Genomic DNA, 19,421 nt, shown 5'->3' on the forward strand with positions numbered 1-19,421 from the left:
AAAAAAAAAAAAAAAAAAAAAAGTATGAGTTACTCACTCAAGGTCACAGCTTGGGAGGACAGTACAGGAATACAGACAAAATGTCAAAATATTTACTACTACAGCAATTGGTTTTGATGAGTCTGACTTTATTTTCAACCAACAAATCTTTCAATCAATTAATCAGAATCAGACACCTTGTGTCCAAAGTGTTAATTCTTCAAAGGAGAGAAGCTATGAATGAATTTCCCAAAAGTTTAAAGAGCTTATCGTTCAGAGGAAATAGAACATTTCTGCAAAAAAGTGTGTCACCTCCCTGGATGATGGGTTTGACAGGCAAAATGGCATGTTTGTATTCCTGTACTGTCCTCACAAGCTGTGTGACCTTGAGTGAGTCACCCAACCTTTTTGAAACACATTGAAGAAATAGCGTCTTCCTCTGAGAGCCAAGGAAGCATTTCGTTGGTTCATCTGTTTGTTTTTGTGAGGACTAGCTGAAGGAGGTGATGTATATGAACCTGTCTACTTATTGCCTCTTCCAGAGTGTGTTGAATATTAGGGTTTAAAATTTCTGAAGCATTTGTTAATAATCAAGTGTACCACTTTATCATCATATCCTCTGAAAGAGAAGACAGCTAGCACCCAGCTGGGGCAAGTTCTCTCCTATTTGTCTTTCTTCAGCCCTCCTGAATTGGAAAACCATATTTCTCTCAAAAGTGCCCTTACAGATTGCAGAAGAGAAGTGGCTTTCCAAGGTAGGGTGAAGAGTTCCATCCCGGCCACTGCCCTCAGCCGATGTTTCAAGTAAAAAGTCCCACCCACATCGTGGCTCCTGGGTAAATGTTTCTCTGACCCCAGTCTGAATTCAGAGACAGAGTGTTCTCCTGGAGAAAAGCCGCTCTGGGATCCTGGAACCTCCCTGCTCTGTGTCATTTCCCCACTGTGAAAGAGAAGTATCTCAACATGTCCTTTCTCAATATGTAGGGAGTGAGGTTCGGGGTGGTTCCTGGGGCAGGAGTTATGGAGTCTAGGTCTGAATCCTCCTGTGTCATTGCCAAGCTGGGCCACCCCCCACAATGTGCAGAGCCTGCCTTGGTCTCAGTTTCATTATCTGATAGAGCTAATAATAGAAGCCAAGTGATTGGCTGCTATAAGGATTGCATGAAATGCTGCACGTGATGAATCATGCCCTGGCCTGGCACTCGGAGAATACTCACACAGTGGCTTTTGCGTATGCTTCTTTACGCAGGTAAAGCGGGAGAGAGCAGGCACAATGCCCCAGTCCCTTGCCCCTGCCCTGCACTTCCAGCCTTCCTGCTCTGTATCTGGACTCACCCTCCTTTCCAGTCCAGTCTCAAGCCTGCTCTGACTTCAAATGAGGTGGCTGTCAATCACTGTGGCTTAGGGAGAGGAAGAAAGGGGACAGGGGAAGCTCTCTCTCTCTCCTCACGCTTCTGGCCACAAGTCCACTCTTGGTTCCTCCTTATCTCACCCAAACAGTTGGCATCCTTATGATTTCTGCCCACAGGAAATTTCTGACTAAGCTTATTCTCAGTTCTGGGTCCTCAGCCCCCCATTGCCCCAATTCTGCTTCCTGGATGAAGTTTTAAGACCACAGCACATAAAGGACTCTGTCTTCCCTATCAGCATCCACAGCTTTCCTGGGATCTCCTGGTCATCACAATCGCATCCAGTGCCTTCTACGTGCTGAGCACTGTGCTACCAGACACTATTGTGTAAGGTAGTGTCTAACAGGAGTGTCTAAGCCCCATGCAAAGGGGTTTTGGTAAAGTATAGAGATAGAGAAACCAGGCTGCCCATGTCTTAGGAAGGACACTGCACTGCTGTAAGGAGACACATCTTGTGTTGATGCCTATAAAGGTTTAGCATAGCCGTCCACATGGGAAGTGTTCAATAGATGTTGGCTATTTCTCAATGTTGGTTAATTGCATCTTTCAGTTCTAGGATTTCAATTTGGTTCCTTTTTTGTATAGTTTTTAGTTCTCTGCCAAAAATTCCAATCTTGTGTTTTAAATTTTTAAGCATATTTCCATAGCTCTTTTAAAGGTTGCCCCTGATTCAAATCCATGATTTGAATCCCTGCTGGCTCTCCTTCTATTGCCCATTTCTCCCTAATACATGGGCCATCTTGCGTGTGCCTGATTCCATTTTATGGACTGCTGAATACTATATATTAAACACTGTAGAAGTCATTCAAAGCCCTGGGTGATTGTTATCTGTATCCTGAAATGGTTCACTTTTGCTCCCGCTGGACAGGTAGGCCAGGAGCCTTTCAACAGCAGGTACCCTCTACCCTACCAGGACTTGAGATCATTCAGAGGCAGGCTTCAGTACCTGCGAAGGCTGACCCAGATTTCCAGACTGGCTGGGGATTATCAGGGACCCTCATTGTATGCAGGATATAAGGTATAAATTTTATCTCCCCCACCAAATTCCATAAATGCTGAAAAGCTCAGCTGACATTTTTGAAACCAGTAGATGACCCCAGGAGTAAAGGGTCCCAGTGCTGGGTGCCATCTCACTGAGTTCAGGCAATTCCTCACAGCCTTGGCCATTCTCTGATGCCTCCAAAGGGATCTTTTGGAAATATGTTTTGTATAGCTTTTCTAGTTAATCACAGCAGGAGAGTTGGTTGTAAATAACCTAGACCAGAGGTATCTGACATAATCTACTTTTTAAAAGTTTTATTGGCCAGGCGAGATGGCTCACGCCTTTAATCCTAGCACTTGGGGAGGCTGAGGTAGGCGGATCACTTGAGTTAAGGAGTTCAAGACCAGCCTGGCCAAAGTGATGAAACCTCATCTCTACTAAAAATACAAAAATTAGCCAGGCATGGTGGCGTGCCCTTATAATCTCAGTTACTCGGGAGGCTGAAGCAGGAGGATCACTTGAACCCAGGGGACAGAGGTTGCAGTGAGTCGAGATTGCACCATTGCACTCCAGCTTGGATGAAAGAGTGAAACTCTGTCTCAAAAAAAAAAAATGTCTTATTATTCAGGATGGCTGGAGTTTGAGTGGCATTTAGAGATAGGGGTAGGAAAAATGATTTGAAAAGTTGGGTGAGATCCAGAGAAGGAATGGCCTTTAATGCCACCCCAGTGAGCTGGAAACTTATCTTTTAAAAAATTGAAGAAGAGGGTAATGTTGTCAGCTGTGTTTTTAAAGGTCGTGTTGGAGACAGTGGACAGATGGAGTAAACTTGGATGGGGTCATTGAGCCTGAAGGCAGGGCAGTGGTGTGCTGGTAAATGTTTAACAATTGAATCTACAAACAAAGTTTCCATTTGCCAATTTCCATGACTTAATACTCTCACCATTGATAATTTCAAGCTACTGACATGATTATCACCGAATGGGGAGCTGGGGAGACGTATACACAATTGGATCCTGCTGGCTGCAGCACCCTAGAGAGGCAGGGAGATTCAGTCCTTCTAAGGGGAAATTGCCTCCACATTTCTCAGCTCCAACCTCCCTCCTTCTCAGCCTAAATGGCTCACCCCACAAGTTCCATCCTCTTTGCAGAAAACAATCCTTACTGACAAATCCAGTTTGTTGGGAACCTTTAACAAATCTCAATACAAACATTTTTATCTGGGCCTCCTGGAGCTGCATTTGTGTCACCCAAGCTCTATTTGTAAAATGTAGGCATCCAGCTTTGGGTGGACAGATGTGCACCCTGCCTTGTAAGAGCTTCATCTCATATTTAATGGTTTCAGCCAACATTTGAATCCTGAGTGTCACAGCACACACCATACAATATGGGCAATATTGCTGTCCAAGCTTTGTAAAATTTTGCTAAGATAATGCTACAAAGACTCCAGTTGCTCTTTCCGAGTCATGGGTAAATATTTTCGTACAAAGAAGAGAAAGAAGCTCAAGAAATGCAAACCCCCAGGGTATAATGGGATGTCTTCTTTTTGTCAGTCCTCACTGACCCAGGCCCTGTCAAGTAGCCGAGTTAATTTTAACCAAATCCGGCAACTTATTAGAAGCTCCCTATGGCAGCAGGTCTAGTTTGGAGATATCTGTCCCCCTGAGCACCTCTACCACCAAGCTGCAGTCCCCAGGTTTGCTGCTATCAGAGTGACCACTTCTGCTCTCCCGGATGATGAAGGGCATCAGGATATGCTGTATAATCCAACTGTTATCTGCAAGAAGCTACTCTTCTCTCAGATCTAGGTGGTTAACTTACTGTGAATCCTTTCTGAGGTTCAGAGCTTTCCAAGGCGGTTTTTGCCCCAGCAGTTTATGGGTAGCTATGGATCTGCACTGAAACTCATTACTTATGCAGTTATCTTGTATTTTCAGAGGTACATGTTTGCTCTTGCCTTCTTGGTTTTCATGATTAGTTTTATTATCCCCCTGCAGGCAGGAGGAAAGGGAGAAGAACAGTCGCCTTTGGGAAGGGGACAACTGCGCTGCTTACTTGTTGTGTTGTAGGTTCTGTGTTACACTTTCACACAGATCGCCTTGTGTCCACATAACAGCTGGGCAAAGTGGACAGACATATTGACACCCACTTTCAAAATAGGTATAAATTCATAGTCGCTTTATAGAAGAACTCAAGTTTCAGGCTACCCTGTCTATGGAGTGGTCACTGTCTTTTTTTTTTTTGAGACAGAGTCTCACTCCATCACCAGGCGCTAGACTGGAGTGTGATGGTGCGACCTCAACTCACTGCAACCTCCGCCTCCTGGGTTCAAGCAATTCTCCTGCCTCAGCCTCCCGAGTAGCTGGGACTACAGGTGTGAGCCACCATGCCCAGCTAATTTTTTTGTATTTTTAGTAGAGATGGGGTTTCACCATGTTGGCCAGGATGGTCTCGATCTCTTGACCTCGTGATCTGCCCGCCTCGGCCTCCCAAAGTGCTGGGATTACAGGCGAGCCACCGCGCCTGGCCTGGTCACTCTCTTATTCCTTTACTTTCTTAATAAACTTACTTTCACTTTGCAAAAAAAAAAAAAAGAAGAAGAAGAAGAACTCAAGGCTCAGAAAGATTAACTCACTTGCCCCAGATCCTGGCCAGGCCCAATTTTGTTATTTCTGAAATAACAAAACTGAAACCCAGTTTTGTTGTTTCTTCCCACACTGCAATCCTGCTAAAGAGGCCACTGACTTTTTTTCTCTATGCTTCATTGCATGGTTAACAGAAGCAACAATTATATTTGTTCCTATGGTGTTTCTTTTGGGCTGAACTGACATCTCATAGAGTAACTATTTAGTTCATAATTGCTTGAAAATTGGGGGACGATTTTTGGTAATAAGGAAAGAAATGATTCTAAACCTTCACATAGATTACAGGGAAAGCTCTTTACCTGGTTATGGACTACAGTGACCAATTACCTTGATTTGTCCAGGATTTTCTTGACTTTATTACTGAAAGTTCTACACCTTGGCAAACCCCTCAGTCTCTGAAAAACTGAGATAATTGGGTTATTCTAAGCTCTGAACCCTTAAAGGGCACTGGCACCTCTGGTGGCTGCTGCTGCAAATTGCAGGCACAGTTAATTGTAATTGTACCCTGCCGGTGTAGTCTGTTTTCATTTATTTATTTATTTATTTATTTATTGAGATAGAGTTTCACTCTTGTTGCCCAAGCTAGAGTGCAGTGGCACAAACTCATCTCACCACAACCTCCACCTCCAGTTCAAGCAATTTTCCTGCCTCCGCCTCCTGAGTAGCTGAGACCACAGGTGTGCACCACCACACCGGCTAATTGCATTTTTAGTAGAGATAGGGTTTTTCCATGTTGGTCAGGCTGGTCTCGAACTCCCAACCTCACGTGATCTGCCCACCTTGACCTCCCAAAGTGATAGGATTATGCGTGAGCCACCACACTCAGCCTGTAGTCTGTTTTTATTGGCAGAGATGTGATCCATTTTATTAGACAACAGATAGATACATACATACATAGAGCAATCACACAGGAGTATTCAAAAACTTTAGTGAGGCTGCCAATCAGGAAAATAGACCATAGCAGATATAATAGTAATCAATCATTTTCATTCTGATCAAGTTAATTTTTAATTAAACCATTCATCTTTAATTTCCTTCAACTACATGATCAAGACATTGTTCATAGCTAGTAGCCTAAAATTGCTTTCAAACTTGGATCCTAAAAAGGATTCACCCTTTTAATCAGCACTGTCTTCACCTTCCCCTTCTCCTCCACCTCCTTCTTCATACGAGTCAGCTGTAAGCTAAGTGGTGGGACCCCATTGTGTAGAGAGAAAGCAGAGGTCAAGAGAAATGAATGGCTAGTCCAAGGTAACACAAAGTGTATGTGCATGGTTCCATCTTTATTCTTTACCCTCTGTTCTCACCCTTCCAGGTTCTAGTCGGTGTATGCATCCCCCTAACTTTTCTCTTCTTGATACCCTGTTCTGTGCTTGGCAAACATTCGTACCTCCTGTATTCCTGGCCTTAGATGGAAAATGTGATTCCTCTGTCCAGGGAACATGGTGTCTTCACTAAGCTCACATGTACTTGTTTCCCAAATTCAATCTAATTCAAGTTCACACACACTTATTTAGCACCTATTGTGTGTCAGTTCAAAATATTTGGGGATGAACCATTTTTAAGCATAGGGATTTATTTCTTCACAACGTATCACTATCTGGTTCTAGGAGTGGTTCCAGCATCCCACTTTATCCATTTGAAAAACACACAAGACCATGGGCTAACATTGTAGCACAGCCCACCATGGACCATTGTACCCATTGGGGGATAGGGGAAGATCTGCTGCCCCTGGAATAACTGCTTGTGGTTGACAAAGCAGTTCCCCACTCCATGATTTCATTCAGTCTCTGTGCCTCCATATCATAGAGTAGTGGTTTGAAGACAGACTATCTGCAGTCAACCCACCTCCTCCTCTTATACTAGCTGTCTGGCCTTGGGCAAATTACCTAATCTCTCTACATCCATTTCCTCTTCCGAAAATGTGAGCAATAATAGTCCTTCCTCACAGGGTTATTGAGAGTGCTCCCTGGGATAAACCATGTCAAGAGTTCAGCATGACGCCTGGCTCGTAGTAAGCACAATGGAATGTCCGTGAAGACACATTAAGAGCTAACATTTCCATCGAGCTTACTACAAGCTAAGAGTTTTCTGGCTAGACCTCCTCTTAACACCCAGAAAGGAGAATAAGGAGAGTAAGATCCAGAAGGAAAATGGTTTGCTCATTAGGGAACTTTTTTTTTTTTTGGGACAGAGTCTCACTTTGTTGCCCATACTGGAGTGTAGTGGCATGATCTTGGTTCACTGGAAACTCCACCTCCCAGGTTCCAGCAATTTTCTGTCTCAGTCACCCAAGTAGCTGGGATTACAGGTGTGCACCACCATGCGCAGCCAATTTTTATATTTTTAATAGAGACAAGGTTTCACCATGTTGGCCAGGCTGGTCTTGAACTCCTGACCTCAAGTGATCCACTCACCTCAGCCTCCCAAAGTGTTGGGATTACAGATGTGAGCCACTGTGGCTGGCCTCAGGGGCCAATTTTAAATTAGAAACTTAAAATTAGAGTCTACAGACCAATAATCCTGAGAATTTGTTTCTTTGCCCCACACAAATCCTAACCAGAGGTTGCAAACTGGAAGCTTATAAATTAAATATTTTATCTGCTTGTTTTATTGTTTTATTTAGTCAGAATACTATACATAATGAAATCAGAATATCTGACTCTTCTGGAAAAGTGAGAAGTTCTGGCCACCTGGGCCTGCATTCTCTGGTGACAACCATCTGGTGGAACCGATGAGTGCCAAGCCCTTAATTCACCACACTCCCCACCCTTCCCTATCAATCAACCCTCAGACATTGTGGCTCATTGCCATATTCTATTAGTATTTCTCATTGAGCTCACATTGTTCTTTCTCTAATTTAACAGAGTTGTTTCACCAAATGTCCCTATTCTATCAACAGTGGAAAATGACTCACAGACTCCGAGGACTCCGTGACTTTTGTCACAGCAGTTACATCTCTCTGTTCACTTCTGTTCACCTGCTGGCCTAGCAGGCACTAGGCTTGCAGCCGCTGTCTCAGACATCATTCCCATGGATGTCCCCCTGTGCCCAGGTGCCCCAGACAGGCCTGGAGCTCCATGCACCTGACATTTTCCTGGACACTTGCTCATCAGAGCCTGAAAGCATTTGGTAAACACCAGTGGTAGACATTTTCCTCTCTCATTTCTCAGATGGAAACATAAGAGTGGAAGGAGCTTACCTAAAGCCATGGGGAGGGCCTGATAGGACACGAGGACTTCCAAGGTCTTCCAGACTCTGGCTCTAGGCTGAGCTGCTGCTCATAAAGTAGCATCCAGGCAGCACCTGGGCCACAGCCCCTCCCAGGGTGGAGCTGCTCCTCCTTCCAGAGCACCTCAGGAGGAACCCAGCTTCCCCTCCCACACACTCACAAAGGGCTGGCCAGCCCGAGGAGATGGGCCGGCTGATGGCTGACCTGATGCCAAGCAGGCCCAGTTTCCAGAAGGGTGACTCAGGCTAGCAGAAACCAAACTGGTTCTTATCTGCGCAAGATGAGAGGTCACATGTAGAGAACTGAGCTGTGCCTTCGTGCTTACCCTAACCCTGACTACTGCCAGCTCATGCTTGTATACACACATTCATTCAAAATGCATGTGTTGGCTTAATCCTGTGTGCTAAGCCCTCTTTCAGGCATTGGGAACAAGCCAGACAAGGTCCCCAATGCTCTGACAGAGGAAAACAGACAAGAAACGCGTTACCAAATAAAATAACCTCAGAGGGCGTATGTGCTATATGGAAAATCAAAACAGTATATGCTTTTGAGGGACCTAGAAGTGGGTGGCTATTTTATGGAAAGTGGCCAGGGAAGCCCTCTCTGAGAGGGTGACATTGGAATGTCAAGGCAGGGGAAGTTTATTCCAGGTGGAGGGAACAGCAAGGGCAAACGTCCTTGGGTGGAGACCCTTGTGGTTTGTTTAAGCACCATGTGGAAGCCATAGCTTAGGGAATAACAGGGTCCATCCCTGCTTCCAGTTACCCACATGCCCTATACCTGGCCTCTGCCATGACATTGTCCACAAGGCCAGATACTCTCTCCCTGCTTTCTCTAGAAGCACCTGATGTTCTGAACACTCCTCCTCCTTTTCGCCATTGAGAACTACCCTGCTGTAGCTTCATGTCTCTGCATTCTTCAATCAGGGAGCAGACAACTCACAAATGCTTAAAGCCATCCGTGTTGATGGGGAGCAGTGGCAAGAGACTCCTGGGCAGTTCGAAGTCCTGGATCTAGTCCCAGGTCTGCAGCCAACCAGTTATGTGTGTCTGAGCACACCACTTCTGCCCTCCAGGCCTCATTTTGACAGCTGCAAAATGGACCTGACACTCCCTGTCCTATCTTAGACTTGGGGCTCACCAGAAGGATGAATGATATGCAGACTATAAAATGCTCTATAAATCACATGCATTTACACAGGACCTTGCTGTAGGTAATGCCTTCATACACAGAAGAAAGAGAGAGGAAGGAGCAGGCCAGCCTACTGGCTGCCACCAATCCCGCCACCTTCACACTGCCCCTCCTGACAGGGAAGAAGACTCTCACTTGGAGAAGTGCTCATAATTCATGAACTTCTCAGCAGGGATCTGGTGAGGGCCTTCAATTTCCTCTAACCCTGCAGAGACCTGGACTCATTCCCAGGGTCTCTTCATTCAACTCATAGGGCCTGAATGGGACTGGGAGGTCCAGGGAGCCAGTGACAGGAAAGCTCCCCCTCCCACCCCGCCTGGGTGCTCCTGACCACAGGGACTTCCCATGGGGCCTTCACTTCCTGCTCTCTTCCGCCTTGGCTCACTAAGGTATAATGCCAAGGACGCTAAGGCTTGGCTGGAAATTTTCGAAGCAGCTTTTGTAGAGAAATGCCTGCTGGCTAAAGAATCAGAAACTAGATTTGTAAACCTGGAAACTTTGTCAACGTCAACTTTGTAAACCTAGAAAGTTGGGCATTGGGGCAGCCTGGGAACCTGCCAGGATAGCCTGTTGTGTCATCATGGTGTTATACTTTTCTGTTACAACAACAGGAGGAGGGCACAGTAAGGTGGGCTCTGGTGGCCAGGGGTTCAAATCCCAGCCTCCTGAACTATAGCTGTGGGATCCTGGGCCACATCTATATAATGGGGGTAAGGCTCTTGCCCATTTCACAAGGCGGTTGTTTACAACAACTGTAAAGTGCTTGTCATGTGTTCAGAATTATTTAAGTACTAGCCATGCTATCAGAGGAAATAGGTTAGATTTCTTCCCTGGGGAGCTAGGGGCCTGGCTACTTCAGGGTCAGTCACAATAGAAAAAACTAGGCTTCCAATCAGGGCCGGGGATTACAAGCTGATCAGCACGTAAGGATGGGGGCTCCCTTGTGGTCCCAACACTGGGCACATCCAGGGTAAAGGGACAGTTTAAGGGCATCTATAGCCTCCCAGTGCCTAGGCCACCTCAGAACGCTTCTTTGCAGGCCTGCCTACCTCTCCTCTAAGGCTATGAAGCTCTGAGGAATCAGGGGCTTAGCCTAGGGTACTCGGTGCTTCTGAGAAGCCTGGAGCCCAACATCCCAGATATGGAGAACACTGGGAGAGCTGGCATTTGGGAACCTTAGAATTCTGAGTGACTGGGGACCCTTGATCATGGTGAGGGGGCTTCTGAAGAACCCTGAGGACCCACATCCCCAATGACGGTGACTGGCCACTTGCTCTAGCCCTAGCCAGCTAGCCTGAGGCATAGGGAAGGAAGGGGGTAGGGGGAGGGTAGAAAAAAGGAGGCATCAGGAATGGAGGAGAAAGATACTGAGGTTTAATGTTATTAGAACCCCTCTCTTGGATTAAGATAGTCCCAGGAGAAGCCCTCTGGCAGGAGAAACCCCAAGGCTCCCAAAGAAAGTCCTACTATGGGAATAGAAATCTAGATCACACACCAGGCTCAGCAGCAGGGGGTCCCTGGGTGCTGTGGGAAGACTGAGAGCTTGGGCGAATCCCTTCATTGCAGCCAGGGGAGAGGTGCATCCTGCGTCCTGAAGCTTATACACATGAAGTCAGAGCAATGGATGTGAGGTGTGAAAAGACATGAGATAAGCTTTACAATTCTGATGACTGTAAACCCTTGAGTTGTTTGCCAGGGTTGTAAATAAGTCCTTACGTTTTTGCAGAGTTCATAAGAGTCTGCTCAGCCTGGCTCTAGGATCAGCTTGTGAAACAACCCCCCTTGTTCTCTGAACTCCAGCCACACCATCCTTTTGGTTCCTAAAATTCACCTGTTTCTCTCACCTCAGGACCTTGACACAGGCAAATCCTCTGCATGGAATGCCCTCCCTCCCCTGCTCCATTGACTAGTTACCTATCCTCACCCTTAAGACCTCAGCTTAGACTCTGCAGTTGTGTGATCCTCTGTGTAATATCTGTCTCCCAGGGCAGGTCACAGCAAGCACCATGTCAATTTTGGTTACTATTATATCTCCAGCACATAGCCCAGGATTTGGCCCATAGAGAAATAAATGGGAAACTACCACTCATATTCTCATTCTCTCTGTCTCTCTCTCTCTGACTCTCTCTCTGTCTCACACACACACACACACACACACAGACTCATACATCACCATAGATAAATGAGACTCCCAATCATAGCTTTGTAAGTGGTCACACACTGAACCTTGCAAGTTCACATCAATTGTGGTCAAGATATGTAGACTCTTCTTAAGCTGTAATCCACTCTTCTGGGAATTACCTTCCTCACCACCACCACAACTCACAGAGCCAGTTGAGTATACATGTACCTGATCTTGTCCCCAGGCCATGACTCACTGGACTTACAGTGGACAGCTGCTTCAAACTAATCCAGTACCAGGAATAAGAAACTGGAACTGGAGCTCACAGGGGCCAGGCAGTGGGTAACTGCTCTCCAACTGAGGACTCCTAAATGCATAAGCCTTAGGGTGGTCACCTTCTGCAGTTACACAGAGAAACAGAGAAGACCATTTGGCAGAGAGAGAAGAACAAAGCAAACAGATAGAGGCAGGAACAAAAACATTGTGTCCTTGGATAGAGAGACAATTACTACTGCTACTGCCTTAACTTCTCATAACTTTGCTGTTCCCAGTTACTGCCTCTCACAAGGTCTGGCTGCACTTCCTGTCATGAATCACGAACTCCCCATTACAGCCAAAGCCAGCTCAAGCACGTCTGCCTCCTGCAACCAAAGCCTTACTTAAATAATTCCACCAGAGCCAACAAGCAACCCATAAGGGAACTGAGGAGTCAATAAAAATGAAAACAGACGGAATGAATCCAGTAAGGAACACACTGAAAAATCCTTGGCTATGTCAGCATAGTGCATCCACAGCCACAAAGCTCACGGTCATGAGCCCATTGGTTCAGTCATGCATGTGCAAGGTTTCGTCTGCCCAGCACCTGGCCTCATGTTGCTGAGCAACACCTTCTTTTCTCACTCCAGCCATTTTTAAACCACTTTATTGAGGTACAACTGACATATAAAAAGCTGAATGTATTTAACGTTTACATCTCAATTACTTCGGGGATAAGTATACTCCCATGAAACCATCACCACCATCAAGGCCATAAACATATCCATCACCTTCCAAAGCGTCCTTCTGCCCCTTCATTATTACCATTAGTATTATTGGTAAGAACACATAATATCAGATACACCCTCTTAGCAATTTTAAGTATACAATACAGTATTGTTACTTATAGGTACTCTGTGAAATATTAGTAGGAAACCTCCAGAACTCATTTATCTTGTATAACTGAAACTTTGCACCTTTTAACTATCACTTCTTCATTTCCACTTTTCTCTTGCCCCTGACAATCAGTATTCTACTCTCTTCTTTAAGTTTCACTGTTTTAGATTTCACATACAAGTGAGCTCCTGCAGAAAACATCTTTTTGTGTCTGTCTTATTTCATCCAGTGTAATTCCCTCCAGGTCCAACCATGTTGTCACAAATGTCAGGATTTCTTTCTTTTTTAAGGCTGTATAATATTCCAGCGTATGTATGTACCACAATTTCTTTATCCATTCATCCACCAGTTGACATTTAGGTTCTTTCCATATCTTGGCTATGTGAACAAAGTTGCAAACTCCAACCAGCTTACCCCACCCTCAGCTACCGTACATCATGTACGTGACCCAATTCAGACCAATACGAATCTTCCTGATATTATTCAAGCTGAAACTGAAGGAAGAGATGCAGTTCCTCTTCCTCTCATGCTACAAAACACAAGGTGGTAGGGCCATCAGCTAGATCAAGGTGGGGTTCTGTCGCTTGCTGCAACAACAAACAACGATAACAAAAGAGTCCTTCCTAATGTGTGTTTGCCTCTTGAATATTTACTTCCAACCACTGTGTGCCAGGTGCAATATTAGATTGTGAGGATCCCAAGGTCAACAAGGTAGGCGTGTATTTGTCTTCATAGGATTTATAGTCTTCACACCTCCAGAAAGCCACATCACAGCATAATATATGCAACAATGAAGGAGGCACAGGGTTTTGTGGGAGCACAGAGGAGGAACACCCCACTCAGGCTTGGGTCTGGGGTCAGAGGAGGAAGATGGAGGGAGAGGAAGGATGAGAAGCCCCAAAGTAAGAGAAAGTGTGGATGGGGAATTCAGGCAATTATAAGTGAGTCACAGAGCTAAACTGTAACATTCAAGGGGAAAAGCAAGGGAGCAACTTACAGGGCAAGGGGGGCTCCGGCCTCCACACTCACATCCTTTCACCGTATCAAGGGCCTCAGACTTGGAGCAAATTTGGGGGTTCCAGAACTTCTAGCAGGGGAAGCTCAGCGTGGCAATCTGGTTGGAAGTGGAGGACAAGCTACCAACTCTTTAATTTGCATTTTCCTCCTTATATTTTATGCTGGTTTGGAGGAAGGGGAGTTGGAGAGCAGATGATAATTATAGGGTCCTACATCCAGAAAAACAACTCTAGCCAAAGAATATCTCTGTTGATTGTTGTACGTAACACGGTGGCTGGGCCCTCAGAAGCTCTGCCCCAAATGTTGGTCACTTAAACTAGCTTCCTTTTCTGAGACCAGGGGCTTTCACAGGGAAGGCAGAAGCATTCAAACCATGGGATTTTGCAGTGTGTCAGAATTCCTGGAGAGACTGGCCTACAAACCTCTGTGCTCAGTAACAGGAACGAGCTACAACCTGCGGTCTCTTACAAAGGATTGCAACATTGGCAAAAGGAGGCTGTGCCTAGTCACACATCAACCCAAAGTCTGGAGCTGCCTCAGACCTAACGTTGTCTCATATGGCTGAGTTTCAGAGCTGGGGGATAAGACCATGAACTTATACCACAGGAGGGCCTGTTTGTCTTATTCTGTTGTAAAAACAGGATGCACATCTAACCCAGACTGGCCTCTTTGCCTCTGCAAATAAGGGGTCTGACTGATAGAGGATGGTTTTCGTGTATGCATACGAAACCTAGCATGCAACAGAGGTTAGCGTGTGAGGCATTTAATGGCTGGGTCCTCACCTGTGTGAGTGTAAAGGAAGGACTGAATGGAAAGAAGTGTTGAGCTGCAATTAAGTTGTAATGCAGGCCTCAGTCCATTCTCCAGGAGGAGGGGTGGCCCTGGCAAGGGAGCCAGGCCTTTATACACCCACATTGAGCAGACACTGGATGCAGGCTTCACCTGGGGAAAGAATGTGGCCTCTTGAGCTATGGGCCATTCTAATGGGTAGGGGTGGGGATGGGAATCTAGGCAGTGCACTACAGCATCCACTACAGTAACAATGAAGAGCTCTCATGCCATCATGTGATCTATCTCATTGAATTTTTACAACAATATTCAGAATATATTATTATTATCTTCATTTTACAGATGAATAAACTGAGGCACAGAGCTGTGTGACTCTGAGCCACTTGGCAACCATAGTGCTTTCTCCATGAATAAACACTAGATACATAGTCAGGAAATGCCAGTTCAGCAAATCTTACTTCTCATTTACCCATACACTGTCCCCTAAACAAATCTTTCAAACTTTTCGAGATTCCGTTTTCCCAGCTTTAAAATGAGGATTATAATGCTTGACCTACCTTTTACTTCTCTCATAGAATTTCTGCCAAGATCAATTCAAAACAAGCCCTTATACATGAGTGTGCTTGGTGAACTGCTAATTCCTAGACAAATGTAAGAAAGAATGCTTATTCCACATAAAAAGGCAGAATGTGGTCAAACAGGGCAATGTAGGACCTCTCCAAAACCTCTATGGGTAATCAGGATGCTAAGCCTTTTGGTTACTCCAAGTAGCAGAGACCAAATGTAAACATTTCCATTTGATGAATGGAGAGACAGAAGTAAGTATCAGGGAAGTTGGTAGGCATAACTCAGTCCAGAAATTAGTTCTTGGGATCCATGTACAGACACATGGACTTAGTATGACTCTGATAACACCATGGAAACCAGAGGCAGCCCACCCAAGAGGATATGGACTCCCACAGTGGGATAGGAATGAGGTAACATTTGTGAAACACTCACCTGTGCCAGGCATCATGCCAGATGCTTTATATAGGTTGTGTTTTTATCCCTTTAAGAATCACAGGCACTTTACCATTGACAAAGCTTCAAAGAGAAGGAGTAGTAGTAACTTGCTAAGGAGCAGCATCTGGATTTCTTCAGCAGACCTAATTATCTCCTTGTCAGGTGAGGGCCCTGCTCCAATACTTCAGGAGTCATAATTGAGGGGGCACTGGGAGCTATAGGGGCTGGCCAGCATTGGAACCTGTTTCTACCCAATAGTTCAAACTGTGTGAGAGGTGAATGTCTTTGTCTCTTGCAGCAAAACCTACCTCTTTAATTTGGGGATGGTCCAAGAACCTGATGTGGCTGATCAGAGAAAGCTGCAATCTTGGAAAGCCCACAGCACAAAAAAAAAAAAGCTTCTACGAAGAAAAAGGAGCACCGAGAAGAAACATTCTCATAAACCCAGGATAACAGTGGTTTCCTCAAAGGCTACAGAGTAACACCTGGGATTTGAGTGTTGGCACTACTGCCAGACCAGAATAGGACTGTGTGTGCATGTACACATGTGCATGTGTGTGACTGTTGCACGTGTGTGTGAGTGTGATTGACGTGGAGTCAGATATACCATGGGGCCTCTTGTTTCATCTGCAACCAGAGAAGCCTCCATCTGTATCTAAACACATTCTGAAGGTGACTGTGATCCTTTGGTAAAGGCACACCACTTCTCATCCTGATTGATAATGTGAAATAGGTCTCCAGGTGAGGTGTGAAGATCAATGAGTAGGAAGCAGAGTCCAGAAGAAACTAAGGCATGGCCCAAACCTTTTTCTCTCCAGTGAAATTTCCCCATCTGTAAAATGGGGATGAAGACAGCACCTCGGTAATGCGGGTAAATGTTTGTAGTAGGACGATGTAAATATGGTAAGTGCATGTTGACTGATAGCCATGGCTCTTCCAAAATTTTATTTATGCTGAGGTTTTTTGTTTCTTTTTTTGCAGTCATACATGTTTAGAAGTGTTATGCATTTGTTGAGAATTAAATGCTTCATCGCTATGTTGTACCTTTCCTCCTTCCTGTTAGTGTTTTCTCAGTGAAATTCTGGTCTGGTACAAAAGGGTGACCCCAGCTCTCTTCTAGTTAGTTTGTCTGTGTTCTTCCATAACTTTACTTTCAACTTGTCTGTGTTTAATATTTTAGAAATGTGTCTTGGAAATAGCATTGTCAGATTTTAAAATCTAATCTGATTACATGTCTTTCAACTAGGAAGTTTAGTTCATTTTCACTTGTTATAATCTTTAATGTATTCACATTTGTTTTACTATCTTAATTTTTAATTTTATTTTAGCCCCTTTTCAATGCTTCCTTTTTCTTCTTCTTTTTTTTTTTCTCTCACATTATTCTTTATTTTGGGTGGGGATGTTTGTGGTTGCTATTGTTTTCTTATTCCATCCCCCTTCCCATACTGATTTAGAAGTTATATACCCTTCTTCTCTTCTTTAATGGTAACTACTAAAATTTTTTTCATGACTATTTTACTCTTCAGGGTCTCAAATTAATAAATATCTAACACCCCTACCCCAAAACCTATGATTTATGAGTATTTTTAACTTTCATCATCTCCCTCTCAACTTATATGCTTAACATTTTAATTTGTCTTAACATTTTAGTTCTGCCTTTTTTCTTTTTCTTTTTCTTTTTTTTTTTTTTTGAGATGGAGTTTCACTCATGTTACCCAGGCTGGAGTGCAATGGCGCGATCTCGGCTCACTGCAACCTCCGCCTCCTGGGTTCAGGCAATTCTCCTGCCTCAGCCTCCTGAGTAGCTGGGATTACAGGCACACGCCACCATGCCCAGCTAATTTTTTGTAGTTTTAGTAGAGACAGGGTTTCACCATGTTGACCAGGATGGTCTTGATCTCTTGACCTCGTGATCCACCCGCCTCGGCCTCCCAAAGTACTGGGATTACAGGCTTGAGCCACCGCGCCCGGCCAGTTCTGCCTTTTTTCTAACCTACATTTAGACTTATTCTTCAGACGAGATTTGTTTAGATTATTCTACATATTTACTCATTTCTTCCTCACCGATTTTACTGATATCCAGGGTCCCCTGTGGTAAGTAGAATAATGCCCCTACCCTGCCACCCACGATACCCACATCCTATTATTCCCTTGGGCCTGTGACTATGTTAGGTTACATGGCTAAAAAGAAATTAAGGTTGCAGATGGAATTGAGGTTGCTAATCAGCTGACCTTAAAATAAGGAGATTACCTTAGATTATTTAGGTGGACCCAATTTAATCACAAGGATACTTAAAAGTAGAGGAAAGAGGCAGAAGAGGTCAGAGTGATAACATGCGAAAAGGATTCGACTGCCACTGTTAGCTCTGAAGATGTAAGGAGAAGCCCACCAGCTAAGGAATCCAAACGCCTCTAGAAGTTAGAAAAACATGATCTCCAGAGCGTACAGTGGCCCTGTCGATACCTCGATTTTAGCCCAGTGAGACTTTTTTTTTTTTCTTTAAAGACAGGGTTTCACCATGTTGGTCAGGCTGGTCTTGAACTCCCAACCTCAGGTGATCTGCCCTCCTTGGCCTCCAAAGTGCTTGGATTACAGGCATGAGCCACTACACCCGGCCTAGCCCAGTAAGACTTAACTAGAAATCAGGAGATCAAATTTCTGACCTACAGAACTGGAAGATAATTTTGTGTTGTTTAAATGTTTAAAGCTACTAAGTTTGTTGTGATGTGTTATAGCAACTAATAGCAAGCTAATATACCTCCCTTTAGGGATCATTTTTCTTCTTTTTGAAACATCCTTAGATATTCTTATTGGTTATAACATAACTAAAGTATAAATGCTTGAGGCGATTACCCCCTCCAATTTTTTTTTTATTTTAAAAAAAGAAACATCCTTACATATTCATTAAGGAAGTAATCTCATTCATTGTTTATCTGAAATTGCCTTTATGATGTATTTCTTGAAAGATTTGTTTTGGTTTGTTTTTAAGACAGAGTCTTGCTCAGTTGCCCAGGCTGGAGCACAGTGGTGCAACCTCAGCTCACTGTAACCTCCACCTTTTGGGTTCAAGCGATTCTCCTCCCTTAGCCTCCCATGTATCTGGGATTACAGGCACATGCCATCACATGTGGCTATTTTTTTCAAAGTTTTAAATTTTTTTTGTATTTTTAGTAGAGATGGGGTTTCATCATGTTGGCCAGGCTGGTCTTGAACTCCTGACCTCAGCTGATCCACCATCCTCAGCCTCCCAAAGTGCTAGGATTACAGGCGTGAGTCATCACACCAGGCTGAAAGATATTTTTGATAGGTACACAGTTTTATGTTAACAGTTTTTCTCTCATCATTTTTAAGATGACATTCAACTGTCTCCTTGCTTCCATTGTTGTTGAGAAGTCAGCTGTCATTCTACTTGTGAAATAATATCTTTAGCTTTGGTGATTCACAGATTCATTACAATGTATCTATGGCGAATTTTTCTTCATTTATCCTTTGTAAAAGCTGTGTTTCTGAGATCCGTGGATTCATTCATTTATTTATCAGTTCTGGAATAGTCTCAGACATCAACTCCTCAATATTGTTGCTGTCTCTCTCCTTTCACCTTAAGGGGCTGTGATTAGATGTGTATCAGGTCTTCTCATACTATCCTCACAGGGTCTTAACATATCTGTCATATACTGAATTGCCCTATTTCATCATTTTGCATTCTATGTAACATTTTTTGAACTCTTTCAGCACAATAGTTTTCTTTAATTATATTCATTTTCCTGTTTAAACCTATTGACTTGAGTTTTTACTTCAACAACTGTGTATATTATTTCTAAAAGCTCAATTTAATTATTTCTCATATATCCCAGTTTATTTGTTATTCTTGCTTCTTGCTCACTTTTTTTTTTTTTTTTT

The 19,421-nt window shown here is 44.1% G+C and overlaps 1 protein-coding gene across 2 annotated transcripts in view; it reads right to left on the reverse strand.

Moving 5' to 3' along the window:
* Nucleotides 1-19,421, reverse strand: part of IL1RN (interleukin 1 receptor antagonist) — a 34,329-nt gene that overhangs the window by 7,917 nt on the left and 6,991 nt on the right. The window contains exons 2-5 of one of the 2 annotated variants that reach the window (XR_001831207.1): nt 15,076-15,159; nt 13,127-13,241; nt 6,130-6,192; nt 4,192-4,361 (exon numbers count right to left, since the gene is read on the reverse strand). Coding sequence is in view for 1 of the 2 variants with exons in the window: in XM_017549805.2 (XP_017405294.1) it covers nt 8,218-8,227 (10 nt within the window). In the remaining variant the exon portion in view is untranslated. Of the gene's footprint in view, nt 1-4,191; nt 4,362-6,129; nt 6,193-8,217; nt 8,389-13,126; nt 13,242-15,075; nt 15,160-19,421 lie in introns of those variants that run through there. The other variant, XM_017549805.2, reaches the window with a different exon arrangement.

The sequence above is a fragment of the Cebus imitator genome, unplaced genomic scaffold (genome assembly GCF_001604975.1).
Source record: "Cebus imitator isolate Cc_AM_T3 unplaced genomic scaffold, Cebus_imitator-1.0 Scaffold222, whole genome shotgun sequence".
NCBI classification, from domain to species: Eukaryota; Metazoa; Chordata; class Mammalia; order Primates; family Cebidae; genus Cebus; species Cebus imitator.